The sequence below is a fragment of the Gracilinanus agilis genome, chromosome 4 (genome assembly GCF_016433145.1).
Source record: "Gracilinanus agilis isolate LMUSP501 chromosome 4, AgileGrace, whole genome shotgun sequence".
NCBI lineage: Eukaryota > Metazoa > Chordata > Mammalia > Didelphimorphia > Didelphidae > Gracilinanus > Gracilinanus agilis.
The window spans coordinates 227,020,826-227,041,503 of NC_058133.1; the positions used below are offsets into that span (position 1 = coordinate 227,020,826).

General features: G+C 43.9%; 1 protein-coding gene across 1 annotated transcript; it reads right to left on the reverse strand.

Annotated features, from left to right (window-relative positions):
• Positions 1-1,894: 1,894 nt before the first annotated feature.
• On the reverse strand, positions 1,895-17,700 carry GCGR (glucagon receptor). The gene is made up of 13 exons (XM_044676726.1): positions 17,618-17,700; positions 17,385-17,487; positions 16,644-16,751; positions 16,396-16,517; positions 16,211-16,317; positions 15,288-15,444; positions 13,390-13,549; positions 13,121-13,181; positions 12,093-12,162; positions 6,423-6,511; positions 4,642-4,780; positions 4,411-4,452; positions 1,895-3,930 (listed from the first exon to the last, which is right to left on the reverse strand). The coding sequence occupies exons 1-13, from the start codon at positions 17,678-17,680 to the stop codon at positions 3,631-3,633; spliced, it is 1,521 nt and encodes a 506-aa protein (XP_044532661.1). The 5' UTR covers positions 17,681-17,700; the 3' UTR covers positions 1,895-3,630.
• Between the last annotated feature and the right edge of the window lie 2,978 nt (positions 17,701-20,678).

Here is a 20,678-nt window from a genome sequence, read left to right on the forward strand (position 1 = left end):
AAATTAATATATGTAGAATTTTCATCTATAGTGCACAGAGTGTCTACACTACACTACAGCAAATGTTTAATCCTTGGCATGTGGCCCCATACTTCTCTGGATGTGGTTGCGTGTCATCAAAAATGGCTACGTGTTTCAGTGCCGACATGTGTGTCACAGGTTTGCCATCACAGTGTTAGTAGCTACCATTTTTCTTTATGTGCAGGAGAAATAGATGATAGTAATGAAAAAGCAGAGTAAGAGAGAGAGGTACAGTCACTGTTATATGAAAAGCCAAACAAGTCAAGTCAAGTCAAGAGGCATTTTAAGCACACGCTACTGGGCTAAGTGCTAGGAATATGAAGAAAGGCCAAACAATCCCTGCTCTCAAGGAACTCACAGTCTAATGGAGGAGACAGTTTGCAAGTAACTGTGTACAAACAAGACAAATAGGGGAGCAATTGGAGATAATCTCAGGGAGATAATCTTACTAGCTTTAACAGGGATCAGGAAAGGCTTCTTGCAGATGGTGGGATTTTAGAGGAAACTTGAAAGAAGCTAGAAGGCAGAGATGAGAGGGGAGAGAATTCCATGGAGTCAAGAGTTGGATTGTAAGGAGAGGGAACATCTTGTTTGAGGAATCGGAAGGAGGTCAGCATCACCAGAATTTTGAGGATGGGAGGAGAGTAAGAAGCCTGGATGGACTGAAAGAGGCCAGGTCATGAAGGACTTTAATAGGCAAACAGGATTTTCTTTTGGCTCTTGGAGTTAATAAGAAGCTGTTGGAGTTTATTGAATAGAGGGGTCCTACCTGCACTTTAGGAAGATTAGTTTGACAGATGAGTAGAAGATGGGCTGGAGAGGGGAAAGCCTTCAACTTCAGGCCATACTGCTAGCCAGTGTAAGAATCAAATTTTTCTGCTTATTTCCTTCATAGGGAAGAGATGGAGGCAAAAATACTCAGAAGATTCATTCAATAAACAAATAGTTTGATTCTTCCCCCATTAGACTGTTTCTTTTCTCAACTTAAGAGTCACAGGGGAAAGAGATCGTCTCTGAGGGCACTTGGGGTTAGCTCACCCACCATAGTCCCACAATCCCAGAAACTCATTTGTTGGCCATAGCAGCAAGTGTCTGGTATCAATCTCTGCAGGAGCAAATCAAGGGTGCCCAAAGTGGACCCTCTAAGCTCCTCTGTCAGTCTCTGAATAGTTTTTTCTTTTTTTGAACCCTTACCTTCTGTCTTTGAATCAATACTTAGTATCAGTTCCAAGGCAGAAGACTGACAAGGGCTAGGCAACTGGTGATAAGTGACATTCCCAGGGTCACACAGCTAGGAAGTGTCTGAGGCCATATTTGAATGTAGGATGTCCTGACCCCCGGGCCTGGCTTTCAATCCACTGGGCCACCTCACTGCCCCTCATCTCTGGATATTTCTAAACATTGGAATATCTGTCTGGCAAAGTTCTTGAGACCTTGGAGACCTTCACATCTCCATTCAGCGTCTTTGGTCCACAGATCCCTCTACCTTTAATATTCCTCTTTGTAGGCTCCTCAGCTCCAGCTTTACAGAAAGGGCACTAACTAGGCAGGAACAACAGAGTTGATACCACCTCCCTGACACTGCACTTGTCTCTCTTTTCCCCCAATGACTCAGGCTATTGAGTGAAACTTGGCATGGGCTCCTACTGTCAGCCTCTGCCTTCTTCTCCTGGGCTTGGGTACTGTTACATGGATACCCACCTGACTTTAGCCTGGAATAGAGGGTGAGGGTTCTTCTTTCCATCCTAAATTACCATCCCCTGTCCTCCTTCCACCCTCACCCCTAGGAAAGCAAGGAAAGTGTAGATCAGAAAGAACTGTGGGAGTTATTTATTTTGCAGCAAACACAAACACAAACACATGAGGCAACACACATACATATAAACACACACAGACATCATACACAACATAGAGACTGCCCCCCTCCTCCTCCCCCCCCCATCCCTCCTTCACCATGGCTCTGATCCCTAATGCTTATTGGAATCCAGCATTTCTTCTTGTATGGATGCAGGGTTTATCTGCCACCTACTTCACCCCAGTTGACTGGTCCATATTCTCTGCCCAAAGTGGGCAGAGATCAATTGGACGGTTCCTGGGATCTGGGACAGAGTTTGACATGGCATCAGGGAAGGAGGAAGAAAAGCAGATAAGGGAATTGGTCTTTCACAGATTTAATCACAGAAAAAGTGCCAGTATTGAACTAGTTGCAAAGTTTTGGCCACGCCAAGCAATCCCTTTATGAGGTACAAATTATGAGGTCCTTTGAACAAATCAGAAAGGAAGCAACATGATAGTATGAAGAATTAGAGGCCACAACCCTGGGTGACCTTTAGAAATCAGTTCATCAAGTCTGGTTCATTGAGGACAATTTTGTATTGAAGAAACCCCCGTTTTCTGAAGGGACTAGTAGAAAATTCATGAAGCTGGAAAAAGGAAAGTTGTTTGAAGCCATGCAGAGCTGGGGAGAATGCAAGTACAGGCAGAGGTGACCACCATGAAGAAAGGGGCTAGAACTCTGGGAATGAAGCCGCTTGGGCAAGACATATGCCAGGACTGAACTCTCTAACTTCCCAGTCCTCTCCTCTCACCAACACCAACACCATGGCAGTAATCCCACTGTCCCTTGAGCTCTCTCACAGGAAGGAGCCTAGGGCCTTTTTTCACTGGGCACCTGAGAAAAGTCGGTTTACCTTTTTTAAAAAAAAATATTTATTTTATCTTTATAAAGACAATATGTTGTCTTTATATGTTAATCACCTTAATCATGTTACTATATGGTCTTCATATATTAATCAACTCATCTGCTCTAGCAGATGTTCTTATTGAGGTTCTTATTGAGAGGAAGCTACAGTGGGGAAAACATGCCAGGAAAAGAGATCGAGATAGATATAACACTGAGGTGTTTTGCCAGAAGTACCATCTTTGACTGGGCACTTGGAGCTAGCCAAAAAAATACATTTTTTTTTCAAAAAAAAAATATATATGGAGAGTTACAAATCCTTTGATACTACCTCCCAGAATGAAGAAGGAGCATTTATACTGGAAAATATATCTGCACAAGTCAGAAGTGGGGTGAGGAAGAAAAAAGAATGACTTCATTGCCCTGATCACATCATCCTTAATACTGCTTAATGGGCCCAACTCCATTTTCTCCAAGTCAGCTCCCTAGAGCAGGGAAGCTACAGAAAGTGTAGCTGGCATTGTTTAGTGCTCAGGCAGGGGAGTGGGTGCCACTCTTCTTCCCTTCTCCCATCACACCTCACCCCCTTTGCCAGGCTTAGACATTTTAATTTATAGGAATGCTGAAGCTGAAGAGATCACCTAATCCAACTCTGTTTATGTATGTGGAAAATAAAATTCAGAGTGGGGAAAATACTTGCCTACAGTCATACAACTAGTTAGTGACAGCCAGAACCTGAGTGGTCTTCCCATAGCACCATGCTGCCTCCAAGTCTTTTGGGTAAGGTCCCCTCTCTCTACCTGGGCTCCCTTGATTTTCTAGGTTTTGGATGCCAGTATTCTTTCTCCTGACCTGCCACTTCAGCTTCCAGGTTCCAGGTTCTGTGGTTCAGTTTCTGGGTCCAGAAACCCTTCCCTCACATAGAAGGCTCAGAAGTTGCTCTCAGCCACCCCAGGGAAGGTATAGCAATGGGTTCCTTCACCCTCAGTGCCTGGGTCACCAGGGCTGGCCTCAGTCTTCTCAAGGTAGGAGTTTCGGTTTAGAGCATTTGCCCGACTGCATCCTGCCCCACTGCTGGTGCTGCTACAGCTTACCAGCTGATGCTTTTCACTGGGGCAGGTGGACCCAGGGCGACCAGTGCTCGTGTGGCTGCATGTGTGGCGATGCTCCTCTTCCAGGGCTCTCCCGAGTTGCCAACGGTGCCAGCTTTTCAGCAGCTCCCCCTGAACCTGCCAGCCAGTGATTGGGCACATTCACACATATGTACTCAGAGGTAGGCACATGTTATATCAAAAAATGGGGCTGAGCGAGGATAATCCCAGTACGGATATATGAATGGACACATTGACAAGGATTCATTGCCATAAGTTTGTTTAGAAGATTACAGCTGAGAGATAGCTAGGTGACTCCGTGGATAGAGAAACACACTCAGAGGTGGGAGGTCCTCTCCAGGCTCTAGTTCTTCCTCAGGCCAAGGGGCCTAGGCTGAGGTCTCATCCATCTCTCATGGGCTGTGCCTTCCTGGAGCCACTTAAACTTGAAAGGCCTGAGCAGGGCCAGCACCCAGGCTGAGGGTGGGACACCCAAGCTGATGCTCAGCTTTGCTCCTTTGCCTTTCTCTGGCTCCTAATGCATCAGGGTGACTATAGACACTTAGACTGGGAAAACCTAGAATGGCGAGGGTCTCCAGGGGGATACAGTCAGCTTACCTCCTTGTTGACAAAGCAATAGAGAATGGCCACCAGCATGCCCTAGGGTAAAAGACAAAGCTGAATCAGGGGAGAAAGAGGCAGCACCCATAAGCCCCATTGCCCCAGGCAGAGATTCTTTGCAGAAAAGGACCCCAGAAGGCCTGGGGCAGGGGAGATTCAGTCCTGTAATTGGGCTTGGTTCTCATAGTTGGGGACATTAGGGCTCTGAGTGTCTAGAGGCATATTCACCTGGAATGAGCTGAGAAAGAGGTCAAAGAAGAGCTTGATGGAGCGCAGGGTGCCCTGAGCATGCTCATCTGTCACGAAAGCAAACACCACCTCATGGATGCCCAGAAGAGGGATCAGTGTCAGCGTCGACTTGGCCAGCCTGTCACAAAGGGTACTAAGCAGTCACTGCCAGGATGTAGCCGCAGCTGCACCCTGGGGACACTAGTGTAGAATGGGGCATGCAGAAAAGATCTAGGAGTCCCTCTGGAAGTGGGATTTCAAAGGCCAAACCATCCTGGACCTCTCTACCTCCCCATCATTTAAATCCCTACTCCGTGTCTTCATCTTGGGGTTGTCTGAATGCTTTCTGGAGTCATTAATAGGTGTCCTTCTGCCCTGGTCTCACCACTTACTGCCTATGCCCTTGGGCGCCTATTCTCTGAAACTCAAAGTGCTACATAAATGTGTGTAAGGTGGTAGTTGAGAAGTTGAGTGGCGTAATAAATAAGAGTCAGCTAGATGGTCTGGAATCATGAAGACTCATCTTTCTGAATTAAAATCTGGCCTCAGATACTCAGCTGTATGATCTTGGGCAAGTCACATGATCCTTTTTGCCTCAGTTTCTTCATCTGTCAAATGAACTAGAGAAGAAATGTCAAACCACTCCAGTACCTTTGCCAAGAAAACTCCAAATAAGGACCAGCTAGGTAGCACAGTGGATAGAATGCTAAGCCTATAGTCAGAAGTCCAAATCTGGCCTAGCTGGGTGACTGAGCAAGTCATTTTATCCCTATTGCCTAGCTCTTGCCATTTTTCTGTCTTAGAATCAATACTTAGAATCAATAAGGCAAGAGTTTTAAAAAATGCGATCATGAAGAGTCAGAATTGACTGGACAACAACAAATAGAATCTTTTATGACTTGCATCTAGTATAACTATTATAAATAGTATATTCTGGTATATATAGACCTGGCTTCTTGAACTTGAGATCTACCTTGTACACCAGGGGTCAGCAACCTTTTTGGCCATGAGAGCCATAAACGCCATATTTTTTAAAATGTAGTTTTGTGAGAGCCATACAGTGCTCACAGTGCGAGCTCCTGTAATGGTGCCTGAAAAAAAATTGACTTTATGGCTCCTGCAGAAAGAGCCATACATTGCCGACCCTTGCTGTACACGATCTGGCTGTGTGACCGTGGGCAAATTACTTATCTTCTCAGTGTCCCAGACCAGTGACATCCAAATCAAATAGAATAGGGGCCATTAATCCAAACACAAGGATCCCAAAGGGCCACAGAGTGACTTAATCTTCAAATTTGATATTAACTGTTTTGCTTATTATTTTATATTTATATTCAATATTATCATTATTATGCAAATATTAATAATATTAAATATCAATATAATACAGCTACATTTATATTATTTTATTCATTTTGTTAGCTATTTCTCAATTATATTTTTATGGGCCACATTGCTTCAAATTTGACATCTCTGCCCTCTACACCTCTAAGAGAAGGTTGGCCAGCATTGATTGAAGGAGTTTCCTCATTCTAGAGTTCCCTAAACCAATGAAAGCAATGGTCTAGATCCTGTCCCTATAATCCCATCATCATTCTAGTCATTGCCATTTTTTAAAAACTCATTCCTTCCATCTTAGAATCAATGCTATATATTGGTTCTAAGGCAGAAGAATGGTAAGGAGGGACAGGGTAGGGAGAGGAGCTGGTGTCCAGTAAGTGAAATGAATTCTTATCTCCACCCACATACTCACATACACCCACTCTCCTCCTGCCACCCACCGAAACTTATAGTCAGTGTATCCCATCTGGTGGGCCTGAAGTTTGGAGACCAGGATCTGGATGATACGGATGAAGATGAAGAAGTTGATCTGCAGAGAAGGGCAGCAGTGACTCAGAGAGGGAAAGTGGGCTACCCACCATTCCCATTCTGAAACTTGCAGGATTCTGCAAGTCAGAAGAGGCATCTGGTGGATTCACTGCAGTGGAAGGAGCCCTGGTCCTGGAGCCAAGAAGAGCTGAGTTCAAATTTGACTTTAGATGCTTTTTAGTAGTGTGACCACAGGCAAATCACTTAACTCTCTTTGCTTAGCCCTTGCCCTTCTTAGAGATGTTACTAAGACAGAAAGTAAGAATTAAAAAAAAGGGTGGGGCAGCTGGGTAGCTCAGTGGATTGAGAGCCAGACCTAGAGACAGGAGGTCCTAGGTTCAAATTTGACCTCAGACACTTCCCAGCTATGTGACCCTGGGCAAGCCACTTGACCCCCATTGCCTACCCTTACCACTCTTCTGCCTTGGAGCCAATACACAGTATTGACTCCAAGAGGGAAGGTAAGGGTTTAAAAAAAAAAAGAATTAAAAAAAACCTATCTTATTCTGCACAGCTAGGTAGCCAGGCCTGGAGTAGGGAAGACCTGGGTTCAAATGGGACCTCAGACAATGACCAAAGTATTGTGTGACCTTGGGCAAGTCACTGAACATCTGTTTGCATCATTTTTCTCACCTTGCAGGATTGTAGTGAGGATAGAATGAGATAATATTTGTAAGAAGCACTTAGCATAGAGTCTGGCTCACTATGTTTCCCTTGTAAAATAATCATGTTTTTCTAACTTGATAGCAACTACCTGCTTACTCACTGCCCATGGTTAGTCTGGGGCTCATGGACATCTCCCCTCACCAGGTACTGCCTTAATCAGAACAGATTTCCACTCTATAATACCAGAATAGCATAAGAAGGAACATTGGGTTGCTTGGTTTTTTTTTTTTCATTTAAATTTTTATCTTTAAAGGGTTTGGCTAGCATTTCTGACCATTCAGCCTAGCTTTAGAATCTTCCATGTAGTTTCTTATGTTATTGCCATGTCTGCTTATATCATTATAATTATTATTTTTAAAACCATTTCCTTCTTTTTTAATTAAAATTTTTGATTACACGTAGAAACAATTTTCATCATTGTTTTCTGACATTTTGTGGCTCAGATTCTCTCTCTCTCTACCTGATGTGGTAGTCTTATATAGGTTATACCTGTGCTTTCATGCAATTCATATTTCCATATTCCCCATGTCAAGCCTGAAGACACATATCACACATGCAAATAAAAACTCATGAAGGAAATCAAGTGAAGGACTAAGAGCTTTGATCTGCAATCAAATCTCAACAGTTCCTTCTTTGGCTGTGGCTTTTTTTTATCATGAGTTCCTTGGCGTTATCTTGGACCCTTGTTTTGCTGATCATAGTGTGTGTAGATTAAATGCTACTGGTTGCTGCATTCAAAAAGATGATAATGGGAGGTGATAAAGGAGATTGGCAAAAGTATTCATAAAACAACTTCTGTGCCAGTTCAAAAGTAATCTTCTTGGGGGAAGCTGGGTAACTCAGTGGATTGAGAGCCAGACCTAGATACAAGAGGTCCTGCATTCAAATCTGACCTTAGGTACTTCCCAGCTATGTGACCCTGGGCAAGTCACTTGACCCCCATTTGCCCTAGCCCTTACCACTCTTCTACCTTGGAACCAAGACTAAGTATTGATTCTAAGATGGAAGGTGAGGATTTTTAAAAAAAAGTAATCTTTGATTGATGGAGGATGGATATTTTGGATAAATGGAAGTTGTTGGGAACAACTTGGGTTTCTTTATGATTTGTGTGTTAGGCAGTCTTCTAATCCTATCCTGACTAATTTTTTGTCTCATGGGGATTGTTAGAAGAACTACTGAAAACTTATAGTTGGTTGTTATGAGGAGATATTCCAGTAACATTGTGAGAAAAACATCTTAAAAAGAAAAGGAGAGGGATTGTGTGGGGAGAAAAAATTAATTTTTTCTTCTCTAGGTGGACCTCCATCCTAGACCCCATTAGGGAATGAAAGCCTGTTTAGTTTCAGAATAAGACCTCAAGGACATTTCATTATTGCCATAGGCCCAGTGAAGTGAGAGGCCTCTTATCTCAAGGAAGAAAACTATTAGGCAATCCTACCTCCTTATCTCCTCTGACCCCTCCTGAGGACATGACTATCCTTCCATAGCCTTCCCCATCCCCCCAGTGAAAGCTTGTGATGAAGCTCATGCCATATAACTTGTTTTCTAATTCGCACCTAGATTGTAAATTTGGCTCCCAGATCATGGCCCACTGACCAACCAAGTAACCTGAAAAGCAACTGAATGACTGGGGAGTTGATTGTTGGTCACAGGAATGGACTGATGAAATATGAGGAACTAAAAGGGGGAGATCAGTTTTATTTATATAAATGATGGTTTCTTTATAGTTCATATTTGAACTTAAACTCATCAGTTTACTGACTTCCTAGTAAACCAACAAATTGACTACTTGGCTAACCAAACTGACTGACTGCCTCAAATAATCAATCAACCAATAAACATTTACTAAATGTCAAGGATACAAAAAGATAAAAAAAGATGGTTCCTCCCTTCAAGGAGCTAACAATCTAATGAGGAAGATTACAGGCAAACAAATATATGCAAGAGAAATGCTATACAAGATAAATAAAATACAAAATAATACAAAATTTAAAATATATATACAAGATAAATAAAATAAAATTATATAAAAAATAAATATAAAAATACAGAAATAAATAGTAATTAACAGAGGTCAGGCATTAAAATCAAGAGAGATTAGAGAAGGCTTCTAGTAAAAGAAAGGATTTTAGTTGGCACTTAAATGAAGCTAGGGAGGTCAACAGGCAGAACAGAGGACAGAGAGTATTCCAGGCATGGGGGACAGTCTGGAGCTGAGAGATAGAGTATCTTGTTTGTGTAACACCCAGGAAACCAGTGTCACTGAATCAACAAGTATTTGTAGGAGAATAAGTATAAGAAGACTAAAATGGTAGGTGTGGGGGTGGGAGAGGCAGATTTTGAAGAACTTTGAATGCCAAATAGAAAATTTTATATTTGATTCTGAAGTTAAGAGGGGGCCACTGGCATTTTCTGAGTAAGGAGTGACATAGCTGGACTTGCACTTTAGGAAATCACTTCAAGGACTGAATGGAGCATGCATTGGAGTAGAGAGAAACTGGAGGCAGACAGATCCACCAGGAGCCTATTGCCACAGTCCAGGCATGAAGCAATGAGGGTCCACACTGGAGGGGTGTCAGTGTCACAGAAGGAAAGGAGGTGTAGTCAAGGTATTTTGCAAAAGTAAAATCAACAAATCTTGTCGATAAATTGAATATGGGGAGGGATGGGAGTGGGGAAAGATAGACCAGATGGTCAACTGCCTTTGACTAAGTGCCTCAGTGAGTAACTAACCAAATGACATCATGAACAAAGAACCAGCTGATCAACCAAGAATGGGGTGTTGCTAACAAGGAATGAAGAGGGTAAGACAGTAGGAAGTGAAAAATGGGTCTCTTTGAAGTATACAACTGGAATGATAAAAGCGAGGGGACTGCATGTGTATGTACATTATTAGTAAGGGCTTCTTCATAGCTTATATTTGAGCTTAAATTAAGCTGGCTGGCTGACAGATGAACCAACCAAACTAATGGGCTGGACTGTCAAACAATTGGCCAGATGCCTGGTCAGCCAACTGAGGGACTGACCAATTGACTAACTGACCAAACAATCAAATGATAAATTAACCACCTGACCAACTAAATGACTAACCATTTGACTACCTGACCAAATAATCATCTGAAAGATTGTTCAACCAAATTACTATTTGGTCACCTGATAACTTTTTTTCAATTTTTTTTTCAATTACACATAGAAACAATTTTTGACGATTGTTATCTGACATATTGAGATTCAGATTCTGTCTCTTCCTCTCTCTCTTTCCCACAAGGTAGGAAATAGTCTGACATAGATTATACCAGGGCTGTCATAGACTGACTAATTGCCAAAGATCATATGCGACTCAGAGCCAATATGTGTGTGATTCAGATGATAAGCATTAGCAAGCTCAGACAAGATCAGTTGGTAATGCATAGTCATGAAGGACTTCATATAGAAATAGGACCTTAGAAGATAAGAAGAATATGGATAGTGTAAGGGGAAGCATAAGATTGGGGAAAAGCATGAAAAAAATAACTGTAGAGAACGAACATGAGGAATTTGAACTTTAATCTGTAAAACATGGAGCAACTTCTTGTAGTGGCAAAGAATTGGAAACTGAGAGAGTGTCCATCAGCTGGGGAATGGCAGAGCAATTTGTTGTATAAGATTGTAATGGAATACTACTGAGCCATTCTAAAGAGCAGGATGAGTTCAGGAAAACTGGAAAGACTTATATGAACTGATACAAAGTGAAGTGAGCAGAACCAGGAGAACAATGTATACAATAACAGAAATATTATATGATGATCTGCTGTGAAGGACTAAACTATTAGCAAAACCAGGTACTAACATGACCCCAATGGACTCCTGATAAATGCTCTCCATAGCCAAAGACAGAAATGTTGGGATCTGATTACCTTTCACTTTGTTTTCTTCATGTGTTTTTTATTATATGTGTGTTATGACTTTTCTGTCAAGGCATGGGGAATATTGAAATATGTATTGCATGAAAGTACTAGTATAGCCTATGTCAGACTATTTACCACCTTGGGGAGGGGGTGGAGAAGGAGAGCAGGAGAGTATCTGAATCCTAAAATATCAGAAAACAATGGTCAAAGATTGTTTTTACATGTAATTTTAAAAAATTAAATAAAGTTTCTAAAAAAGAAAAGGGAAGCTAGTGTGAGTATGGTCTTAAGTAGGAATGTATTATGCAAAAATAACTTAAATAAATTTGGAATTGGGTAAGGATGAAATGGAGATAAGAAGATACTAGTGGGAAGGTCAGTCAGGACAGAATTCCTATTCGTGGTCTAGGAATGAGACAAAGTCCTTATAGTAGAAATAGAAAGAAAGAGACATACTTGAAAGACATCTTGAAGGAAAACTTGATAGGCCTAGAAGATTTTATATAAGGAGGGAAGGGGAAGGAGAGACCAATGAAATGTTACTTGACTCTGTAGAGTCAAGCCTTGGTAGCTGGTGGCACCATTGAAGGAAATAGGAAGTTGTCAAGTTTGATGTGATCGCCTCTCTTGACCCCAGTTTTCACATCAATATTTTTTTAGCTCATCTTCCATTTTAGTTGGTTCCAAGGAAGAAGAGCAGTAAGGGCTAGGCATGAGGGTTAAGTGATTTGTCCAGGGTCCCACAGCTGTGGTCAGATTTGAACCTAGGACCTCCCATCTCTAGGCCTGACTCCCAACCCTCTGAGCCACCCAGAAGCCTCCTTTCATCAATATTTTAAAGGTTGAGACTAGATGATCTATAAGTTTTCATCCAACTCTAACATTCTTTGATCCTATATTCAATTGACCAACTAGTCAACTGTCTGGCTGGCCATCTGATTGTCTAGACAGATGATTCACCAAACCACTGAATGACCAACAAGCATAGAATCAGTGGGGAAATGAGGTTTGAGGGATGTTGTGACTCACCAGGATAGCTAGGAAGACAGGGAATCGGAGGATCCACCAGAAACCCATGTTATCATTGCTAGTCCAGCACCTGAGAAAGGGAGTGAAAGTTTGTGGGGCAATATGTGTTTATTTTAGGTCCCACCCCTCCTCAAACCAGCAATGATTCTACATGGATCCAATTAATTCTACAGGACAATAGCTAGTCATAACCCACTTCTCACCTCCCACAGCCACAAGCCCTAATGGCCAGCCAAGTCTGAGGAGCACACAGCTGGAGGAGAGGGTTGAAGGAGAAAGTAAGTACCAGATCTTACCTAGGCAGGTGGCAACCAGTCCCCTGTGGGTACTAAACAGACACCACATCTGTTGTCATTGGGTACCCACTGAGGCACCAACATAGACATAGTCACATACCTAATCACACATATACTCAGTCACACACATTCACAACCAGACGTTCAATTGTCAAATACACACACACAGTCTCACTGCCAGACATTGGCTGAACCCACCACACTTCAATATTCCCAGAGATGGAGCAACCAGGTACTACACAAACACAAAGGTATATACCATTGGTTCCCAAACTTTTTTGGCCTACCACCTCCTTTCCAGAAAAAATATTACTTAGCCTCCTGGAAATTAATTTTTTTACTTTAATAGCAATTAATAGGAATTAATCTGTGGCCATCACTGCCTCCCTGGATCGCTGCAGCACCCACGGGGGGGGGGGGGGCGCCCACTTTGGGAATCACTGATATACCCGGAGTGAATTAGACAAAGAAAAGAATTCTAGAAATTGGAAGAATGGGGTGGAAAGATTTCATACTGTAGATAAAAAGTCCTGGCACTCTACCCAAGAGGCTTCCCCTAAGGCAGAGCTCATGATTGGGGAGTAGGAGATGGGGGAGAACCTCAGGAGACATGTCTTCAAATTTATCATTTAATATAGATATAATCTTCCCATAACCTCTATCTCCTAGGAGCTTGATGGTCCCTCTTCCCCTGCCCTCCACCTCTACCCCCCATTTGCTATTGGTACTTACTGGATGTTCTCATAGAAAAATTTCACCACGACCCAGGGGATGACAAAGAGAAGAGGGGCCCCTGTGGAAATAGTTGGTAAGATGAGACGCCTCACACACATACCTTATCCTGGGGAGCCAGGTCTCAACTGTTGCAAAATCCCGACCACAATCTCCCTGCCCCCAGCCCTCAACCCCCAACCCCTCCCCAACAGCCCCATCCCCCCTCACTCCCCACCATTAGGCTCCTTTCCCGGTCACCTCCCTCCAGTCGCCCCTGGCTTGCTCACCCCAGCCAATGCCCAGGTAGAAATTGAAGTAACTCTTCTCCGAGAAGACAGCCAGCACCAGCAGGTTGTGTAGGTATACACCTTCCACCAGCAGCCAACAGTAATTGGCCACAATGCCGTACTGCATGAACACCGTGGCCACTCGGCACCCCGCCACTGCCTAGCACATATACCGACATGGAAATGGGCACCACAGATACCCCATACCAGCCTTTATACACATCCACCCTCTGGGCTGGAGTTTCCTTGGGCAGGAGGGACCTGTCACTTAGGGGTCAGAGTGGGGGCAGTTCTCAGAAAAGAGAGGTGATGGTGGACATTGATACAGTGATGCTGGGGGCAAAAGGGGAAACTGGGGTTTGGGGTGGTGGGAAACCTGAAGGGTCAAGGAGATCTTAGAGCTGGGGTTTCTTCTATAAAGGGGAGAATGGAAGAGATTCTACAGGTAGGAATTCCTGGTTTGAGTCAAGGAAATGAAGCAATTCCCAGTGGAAGGTAGGCTCCTTATTTGTTTCTTTGTGTCATGGGGCAGATAGGTAGCACAGTAGATAGAGTGCCAGACCTGGTGTAGGGAGGACCTGGACTCAAATCTGACCTCAGATACTTACTGGCTGTGTGGCCCTCATCAAGTCACTTAACCCCAATTGCCCAACCCTTGCCATTCTTCCATCTTAGAACTGATACTAAGACAAAAGGTAAGGGTTTTAAATAAATAAATAAAATGTTTGCTGATTGAACATTTGGATTTGGATGGAAGGAATTCTGGTATGAGGCTGGCCATAGGAGAGGGGAAGGTCTTTGGAGAGATCAATAAATCATTTATTAAGCAACTAGTGTAGATTAGGTAATTGAAATAGTCCCTGCCCTCATGAGGTTTACCTTCTAATGGAGGAGACAACTTGTGCATATATAGATATATTTGAGGGGGAAAAAATTATATAAATATATATCTCCAAAGTAACCTTGGAAGGGAAGACATGGCAGCCAGAAAGTCCAGTAAAGGCCTTATGCAGGAGGAGCTTGAGCTGAATCTCGAAAGAAACTAAGAATTCCAAGAAGAGGAAGAACATTCTAGGTATGATGGATAGGCAGTGCTAAGGCAAATGGGAGATGGAATGACATGTGTGAACAAGAATTGGTAATAGGTATATTGAGGAGATGATGTGGAGAAAGAAATTGTAAGATATGGCAAATGGGGGCAGCGAGGTGTCTCAGTGGATTGAGAGCCAGGCCCAGAGATGGGAAGTCCTGGGTTAAAATCTGACTTCAGACAATTCCTAGCTGTGTGACCTTGAGCAAGTCACTTGACCCCCATTGCATAGCCCTTACCACTCTTCTGCCTTGGAATCAATACTCAGTATTGATTCAGACAGAAGGTAAGGGTTTAAAAAAAAAGATTTTATAAATGATTGGATATATGGAGTAAGGATTGAGGAGATGAGCATTCAGTATCTAGGTTGTATACCTAGCATACAAGTCTGGGTGAGTAGAAGGATGATGGTGTCCTTGTTAGTGCCAGGGAAGCTCAGAAAAGGGATAGGTTTGGGAGGAGGGATGATGAGTTCTGTTTTGGACATGTTAAGTTTGAGATACCTCCAGGACATCTATCTGGAGATATCTTCCAGGCTGGAACTCCACTGAGTGATCTGGGAGTCATGTGCATGGAGACAATAAATGTCTGAGGAGGAGCTGATGAGATCATAGGGCATAAAGGGGAAAAAGAAGAGGGTCCAGGACATAGCTTCAGGCCACATTCCCAAGGAGGGAGCATGGCACAGGTGAAGTCCTCCACCAAAGGAGCCTGAACAGGAGTGGTCAGATGGCTAGGAGGAAAAGCAAGAGAGAGGCTGATGGGGGCCAGTGTGGGTCAGTGCAGGGGGCTGGTCCAGGGTATTGACCTCATCGCTGAGCCAGATGCTCATACTGAGATCATCTCCAATCTTCTGGCTGTATCGGGTTTTGAGCAGGGCATCAATGACCAGCACAGAGCTGGCCTTGAGAATGAAGGAGACAAACAGGTTCATGTGGATGTAGTTACGGGTACAGTGCAGCTTGCTGTGGGGGAAGAGCAGGAATGAAAGAACCCTACCCCTACCCATGCTTTCAGACTAGATGCCCAACCACTCTCCAAACTCCCTTTCCTCCCTTCCTAATTGTTCCATCTTTTTCACTCTTCTCGATCTCCAAAAGCATGCCTCCAAATGCAGAGACTCCTCTTTAGGAGCTCTCTTTCCCACCCAACATCTCCCATGGAATTAGAGCTGGAAAAGATCTTAGTGGTCATTTAAACCTCCCAATTTACAGTCAAGGAAACTGAGGCCTAGAGAGACCCACAGTGTGACTGACTCAAGGTCACATGTGTAAAAGAACCAAGATTTGAACTCAGGTCCAAGGTTTGAACTTCAGAACCAGGGTTCTTCCCAATGCCCTTGGTGTTCTACCCCCTATCCGCCAATCCTCCCAATGTCTCAATCTCCCCACTCCTATGACAACCAGAAATCCCAAGACTACTCCCTGGAAATTCCCTTTAAGAGACTTCATAGGGTCTACTTAATTACTTAATAATTTTGAATCTCAATTTCCCCATCTGTAAATGGTGCATGATAACAGTACCAATTTCCCAGTGTTTTTGTGGGTTTCCAATAAGATAATGTAGAGAAAGTGTTTTGCAAACCTGAAGCTGCCACTTATATGGCAGAGTTCCCACAACCTCTCGGGATTGTCCAGGCTCTCATGCTCTTTCCATACACATAAGGGCCCTGGGAAGCCTTGCCACCCCCAGCGCCCTGCCCATGCTCCCAGACCATTTTCCCCCAGGTACCTGAAGCCCAGCAGAATGAGAAGGGCAAGGAGCAGGGCCCCTAGGGACACTGAGTAGCCCACAGTGTATATCATCTGGAAACTGCTGTACATCTGAGCAGACTTGTTCTGGAAAGTAAGGATGTCGTCAGGTGTCATCTGGACACTCCAACCAATCACCCTCCCTAGCCAAGGCTCCTCACTGACCTGTGACCAGATCTCATTGATGTCCATCTCACACTGCGAGGCATTGCGCAAGGCCTGACCTTGGGGACCTTTGACCCATTGCCCATCAGGTCCACATTTCTTGAAAACGAATCGGTGCTGCACTAGAAGAGGGGAGGCACATTGGCACTGGTCAAGGCCCCCCCTCCAAGCGAAACCCTTTGTCCAACATGCCCATGCCCCTTCAGCCCCTGGATCCCTTTGCCCTTCCCTAGGTTCCCAAGGTTTACCTTTATGATGCCAAGGCAGGTACCAAGGACAGGAGATGTTGGCTGTGGTGTTGGGGAGTGTGTCTGGCCAGCAGGAATATTTGTCAAAGGTTCTGTTGCAGACCAGCTCTGCTTTGGGGGCAGGGCAGAGAAAGAGAAGGAAAAAGGGATGGGTGTCTCTGGCCCTGACCCTCTTTATTCTTACCCTATCTGACTGACCTGATTTAACACTGCCAATCCTCTTCATCAGAGACATGGCATATCCCATGACTCCAAAACTGCTTTTCTCTAAAAATAGTAGCTTATATGAAGAAAGGGGATCTGGATAAGGTGTGGGACTTTTTTCCCTTTTGAAATTTCTCACAATATTACTGGGGGTTTTATACTTATCCCAATCGAATATTTGTGTCCATCTTATCTCCTCTAATAGATTGTACCCTTTAAGGGTAGAGACCGTGTCCAGTTTCATCCTTTGCACCCCAACCAAGTCCTAAACATAATGCCTTACCCATATTATTGTAGTTGTTTAGTTTCAATTGTGAGTGGCTCTATATATGACCCATTTGGAGTTTTTTGGGGCAAAATCCTGAAGTGGTTTGCCATTTTCTTCTCCAGCTCATTTGACAGATAATGAGCAGAGACAAATAGGGTTAAGTGACTTGCCTAGAGTCTGCTAATAAGTGTCTAAGGCTGAATTTAAACTTAGAAGTCGAGGGCTTGGGGTCACGCTGGAGAGGTGGCCTTGAAGCAGGGGTGCCTCACCCGTGGGAGGGGGTATTAGGCTCAGGTTGTGACGACACTCATCGCTGTAGCTCTTCCATTTTTCATAAAGGAAATCCATCACCTGGGCAAGAGGAGCCTGCAGCTGAGGAGTAGGAACAGAGTAGAAATGAATGGCAAAGGAGCCCAAGACAGTCGAGATGAAGGTCACTTAAGTGGGTCAGGAGAAAGGGACCCAGGGTATAGAGAGAAGAAGGGATGGGTGCAGGGCTCACCTGACAGGAGATCCATAGCAGCAGCAGCAAGACATGAGAATAACACGGATGAGTGAGACGCATGCCTCTGGACAGCTGTCCCCCACATCTGGATGGGGGGTCAGAGGACTTCTGGCAATGGCAAATGTGCACTGAAATTTACCAAGGGCATCTAGGCTCCTGTTGGGGGCTAGAGGAAGTGGGCTTTAGGGGAAAGATCACAGGGTTGTCAGAATCATGAGAATAATTTATACAATAACAAAAATATTGTAAATACAAACATCTTTGACAGACTTCAGAACTCTCACCAACATAGTGACCATCTACGATTCTAGCAGACTCATGATAAAACATGCCACTCACCTCTAGATAGAAAGTTGATGAACTCAAGAATGCAGACTGAGGGACTGAGTTATATATGTGGACCTGAAAATAAAATAAAATTGAATTTAAAAAATTTTAAATCATAGAACGATAGTAATATCCAGATGTGCATGAGGATACATACTCTCTCCCATCCCTCCCAGCAACTTAAAGTTTAGGGATAGGGTTGGAGTTTACCACTTTTTTTAACCCTTACTTTCTATCTTAGAATTAATACTACATATTGGTTCCAAAGCAGAGGAGTGGTAAGGACTAGACCCTTACCACTCAGAGCCCTCTCTGTGGGCACACATATCATTTGCCAGAGTTTGTTACTAGAAAGCCAGAGGGACTTGGGGGTGGGCTGCTCTCCCTGCCCCCTCACCTGAGGACATTTCTTACATCACCCGCCCCTCTAAAAAGTTTGCCATCACTGGACTAGACAAGAGGGATTCAGTGAGAAATATTGTGGACAATCAAATGTAGACTTTGCTACTAAAAGCAATGCAAGGATCCAGGACAATTCTGAAAGACAAGAGAAAGAATGCTATCCACAGCTAGAGAAAGAACTGTGGGAATAAAAATCCAAAAGAAAACATATGATTTATTACTTGTTTATATGGGCATGTGATTTGGGGTTTGGGCTTTAAAAAATTACTTCATTACCAAAATGAATAATACAGAAATAGGATTTGAGTGATAATATAAATATAACCCAGTGAAATTGCTTGTCAACTCCAGGAGGGTGGAGAGAAGAAGGGAGGGAGACAATATCATGTAACTTTGGAAAAATAAAAAAATAGGGGTTTAGGGACTTTCCCAGGGTCACACAGCTAAGAAGTCCTTGAGACCAGATTTGAATCTCTCATCTCCAGGCCTGGTTCTCAGTCCATTGAGCCACCTTAATTGACCCTGCCCTTACCTTACTTAGTATTGATCTAAACGAGAAGGTAAAGGTTTTCAAAAATTACTATAGCTATTAGGCTGCCACTAGATCACAAATTTGATTTTTAAAAGGCTTTCTTTGTGATCCTGTGTATTTTATTTTATGCATTGGAAAACATTGTTTTGAGAGGGGGTCTATAGACTTCCCCAAAAATGCCAATTGGGTCTAGGATATAAACAAGATTAAGAATTCTTGCTTTATCTCAGACACTTACTAGCTACATGATCCTGGCTGGGCAAGTCACTCAACACCAATTGCTCTCGTTCTTACCACTCTTCTGCCTTGGAACCCATACAAAGAATTGATTCTAAGATGGAAGGTAAGAGTTTTAAAAAAAAATGTAGGTTGGTCTAAACTTGTCCCATCTAATTCTCTTCATCTGTAAAAAACAATAGCACCTTCCAATCTATCTCATAGGGTTACTATGAGGCTAAAGGAAAGGTTGGAAGGAGCCCTGATAAATTAAAAATGCTTTCTATGTGGAGGGAGAGAGGCCTAGCCACTTCCGTCTCTCTAGCTCTCCTTTCTTGCCTCTAGTTCTTCCCTAGGGCTGCAAGATATTTCATGTCTCTGCCTCAGTTTCCTCCTCTGTAAATGAGGATGATAGTAACATCTAAAAGATTGTGAAGATACACTCTCCCATCTCTCCCAGAAACTCAAATGCAGGGATAGGGTTGGGCCTGCCTGTCCATAGGTTTGGGTGACTTACGACAGCTTTACCTATCTTCCAATACCTGACCCATTCACTAGGTGTCAGTACTTAGTGGATCACCTACATGCTTTGAGACCTGCCAAGCAAAGTACAAATTCCCTCCTCAAAAGACCAGCTAATTCCTCTATAGCTGATTCAGGTCTTGGGATTTGTCTTTTAACTAACAAAGAGTCCATTCAGGCCACCATTTCCCCCTGCCTCCTACCCCCTAAGGCTGGCTGAAATTTGGTTCTGAGGGTCCTCCCTCAGGTTCTGGTTTCCTTTTGCTAGCAGGGAGGAGGGCTTCCGAAGCTGCCACAGCCTTCCTTCCCATCATCCCCACACACACCCCAAAAGGCAACTGCTCCTCTGCTAAATGCATCTCAGGCTGGTCTCACTCGCTATGGCAGGGACTCAGTCTGGGTTGGAGAGGGGACTCAGCCATGCTCCTCAGTCCTTTATCAAGGGCCCTCTGTTATTTTGGCAAGGAGGGTGCTGTCCCTTCCTCGTCTGGGACAACAGGAAGAAACAGCTTCTCTGATACTCCAAACACAGATATCAGTTCCCTCCTCCCTTCCAATCTTTTCTTTGAAGCAAGAGAGGGCACCAGAATAGTTTTCTCTCTCTGCTCCTGTCTCCTGGGGTGATGCCAGGGTCTGGGTGCCAGACTGGAAGCTTCCCTCTCCCTGTTCCTTCCCTACTTATTTTTAGCCCTTGGGAAAATCATTTCGGCTGGATGACTGTGACCCCCAGCGACGAGCGACTGGCTGTGGGAGGCCTCCCAGGAAGGGTGCCCCATTGATCACAGAGTCCCAGCTGTCTTCCAGAGCCTGATCACCATATTTAGCAAGGCAGTCCCTGTGGCTGGACTGCCCCTTCCCACCGCCTGGCAGAAGCTAGAGGTTGTGTTGGGATCTCCCAATTAGGAGCAGAACTACTCCAAAACTGCCCTTCCTGGCTATAGAAGGGATACAGGCAACTGAGGCATCAGACTAGAACTATGGGTTCTAGGTATCCCCAGGATGCACATGTGTACACACACACACACACACACACACACACACACACACACACACACACAC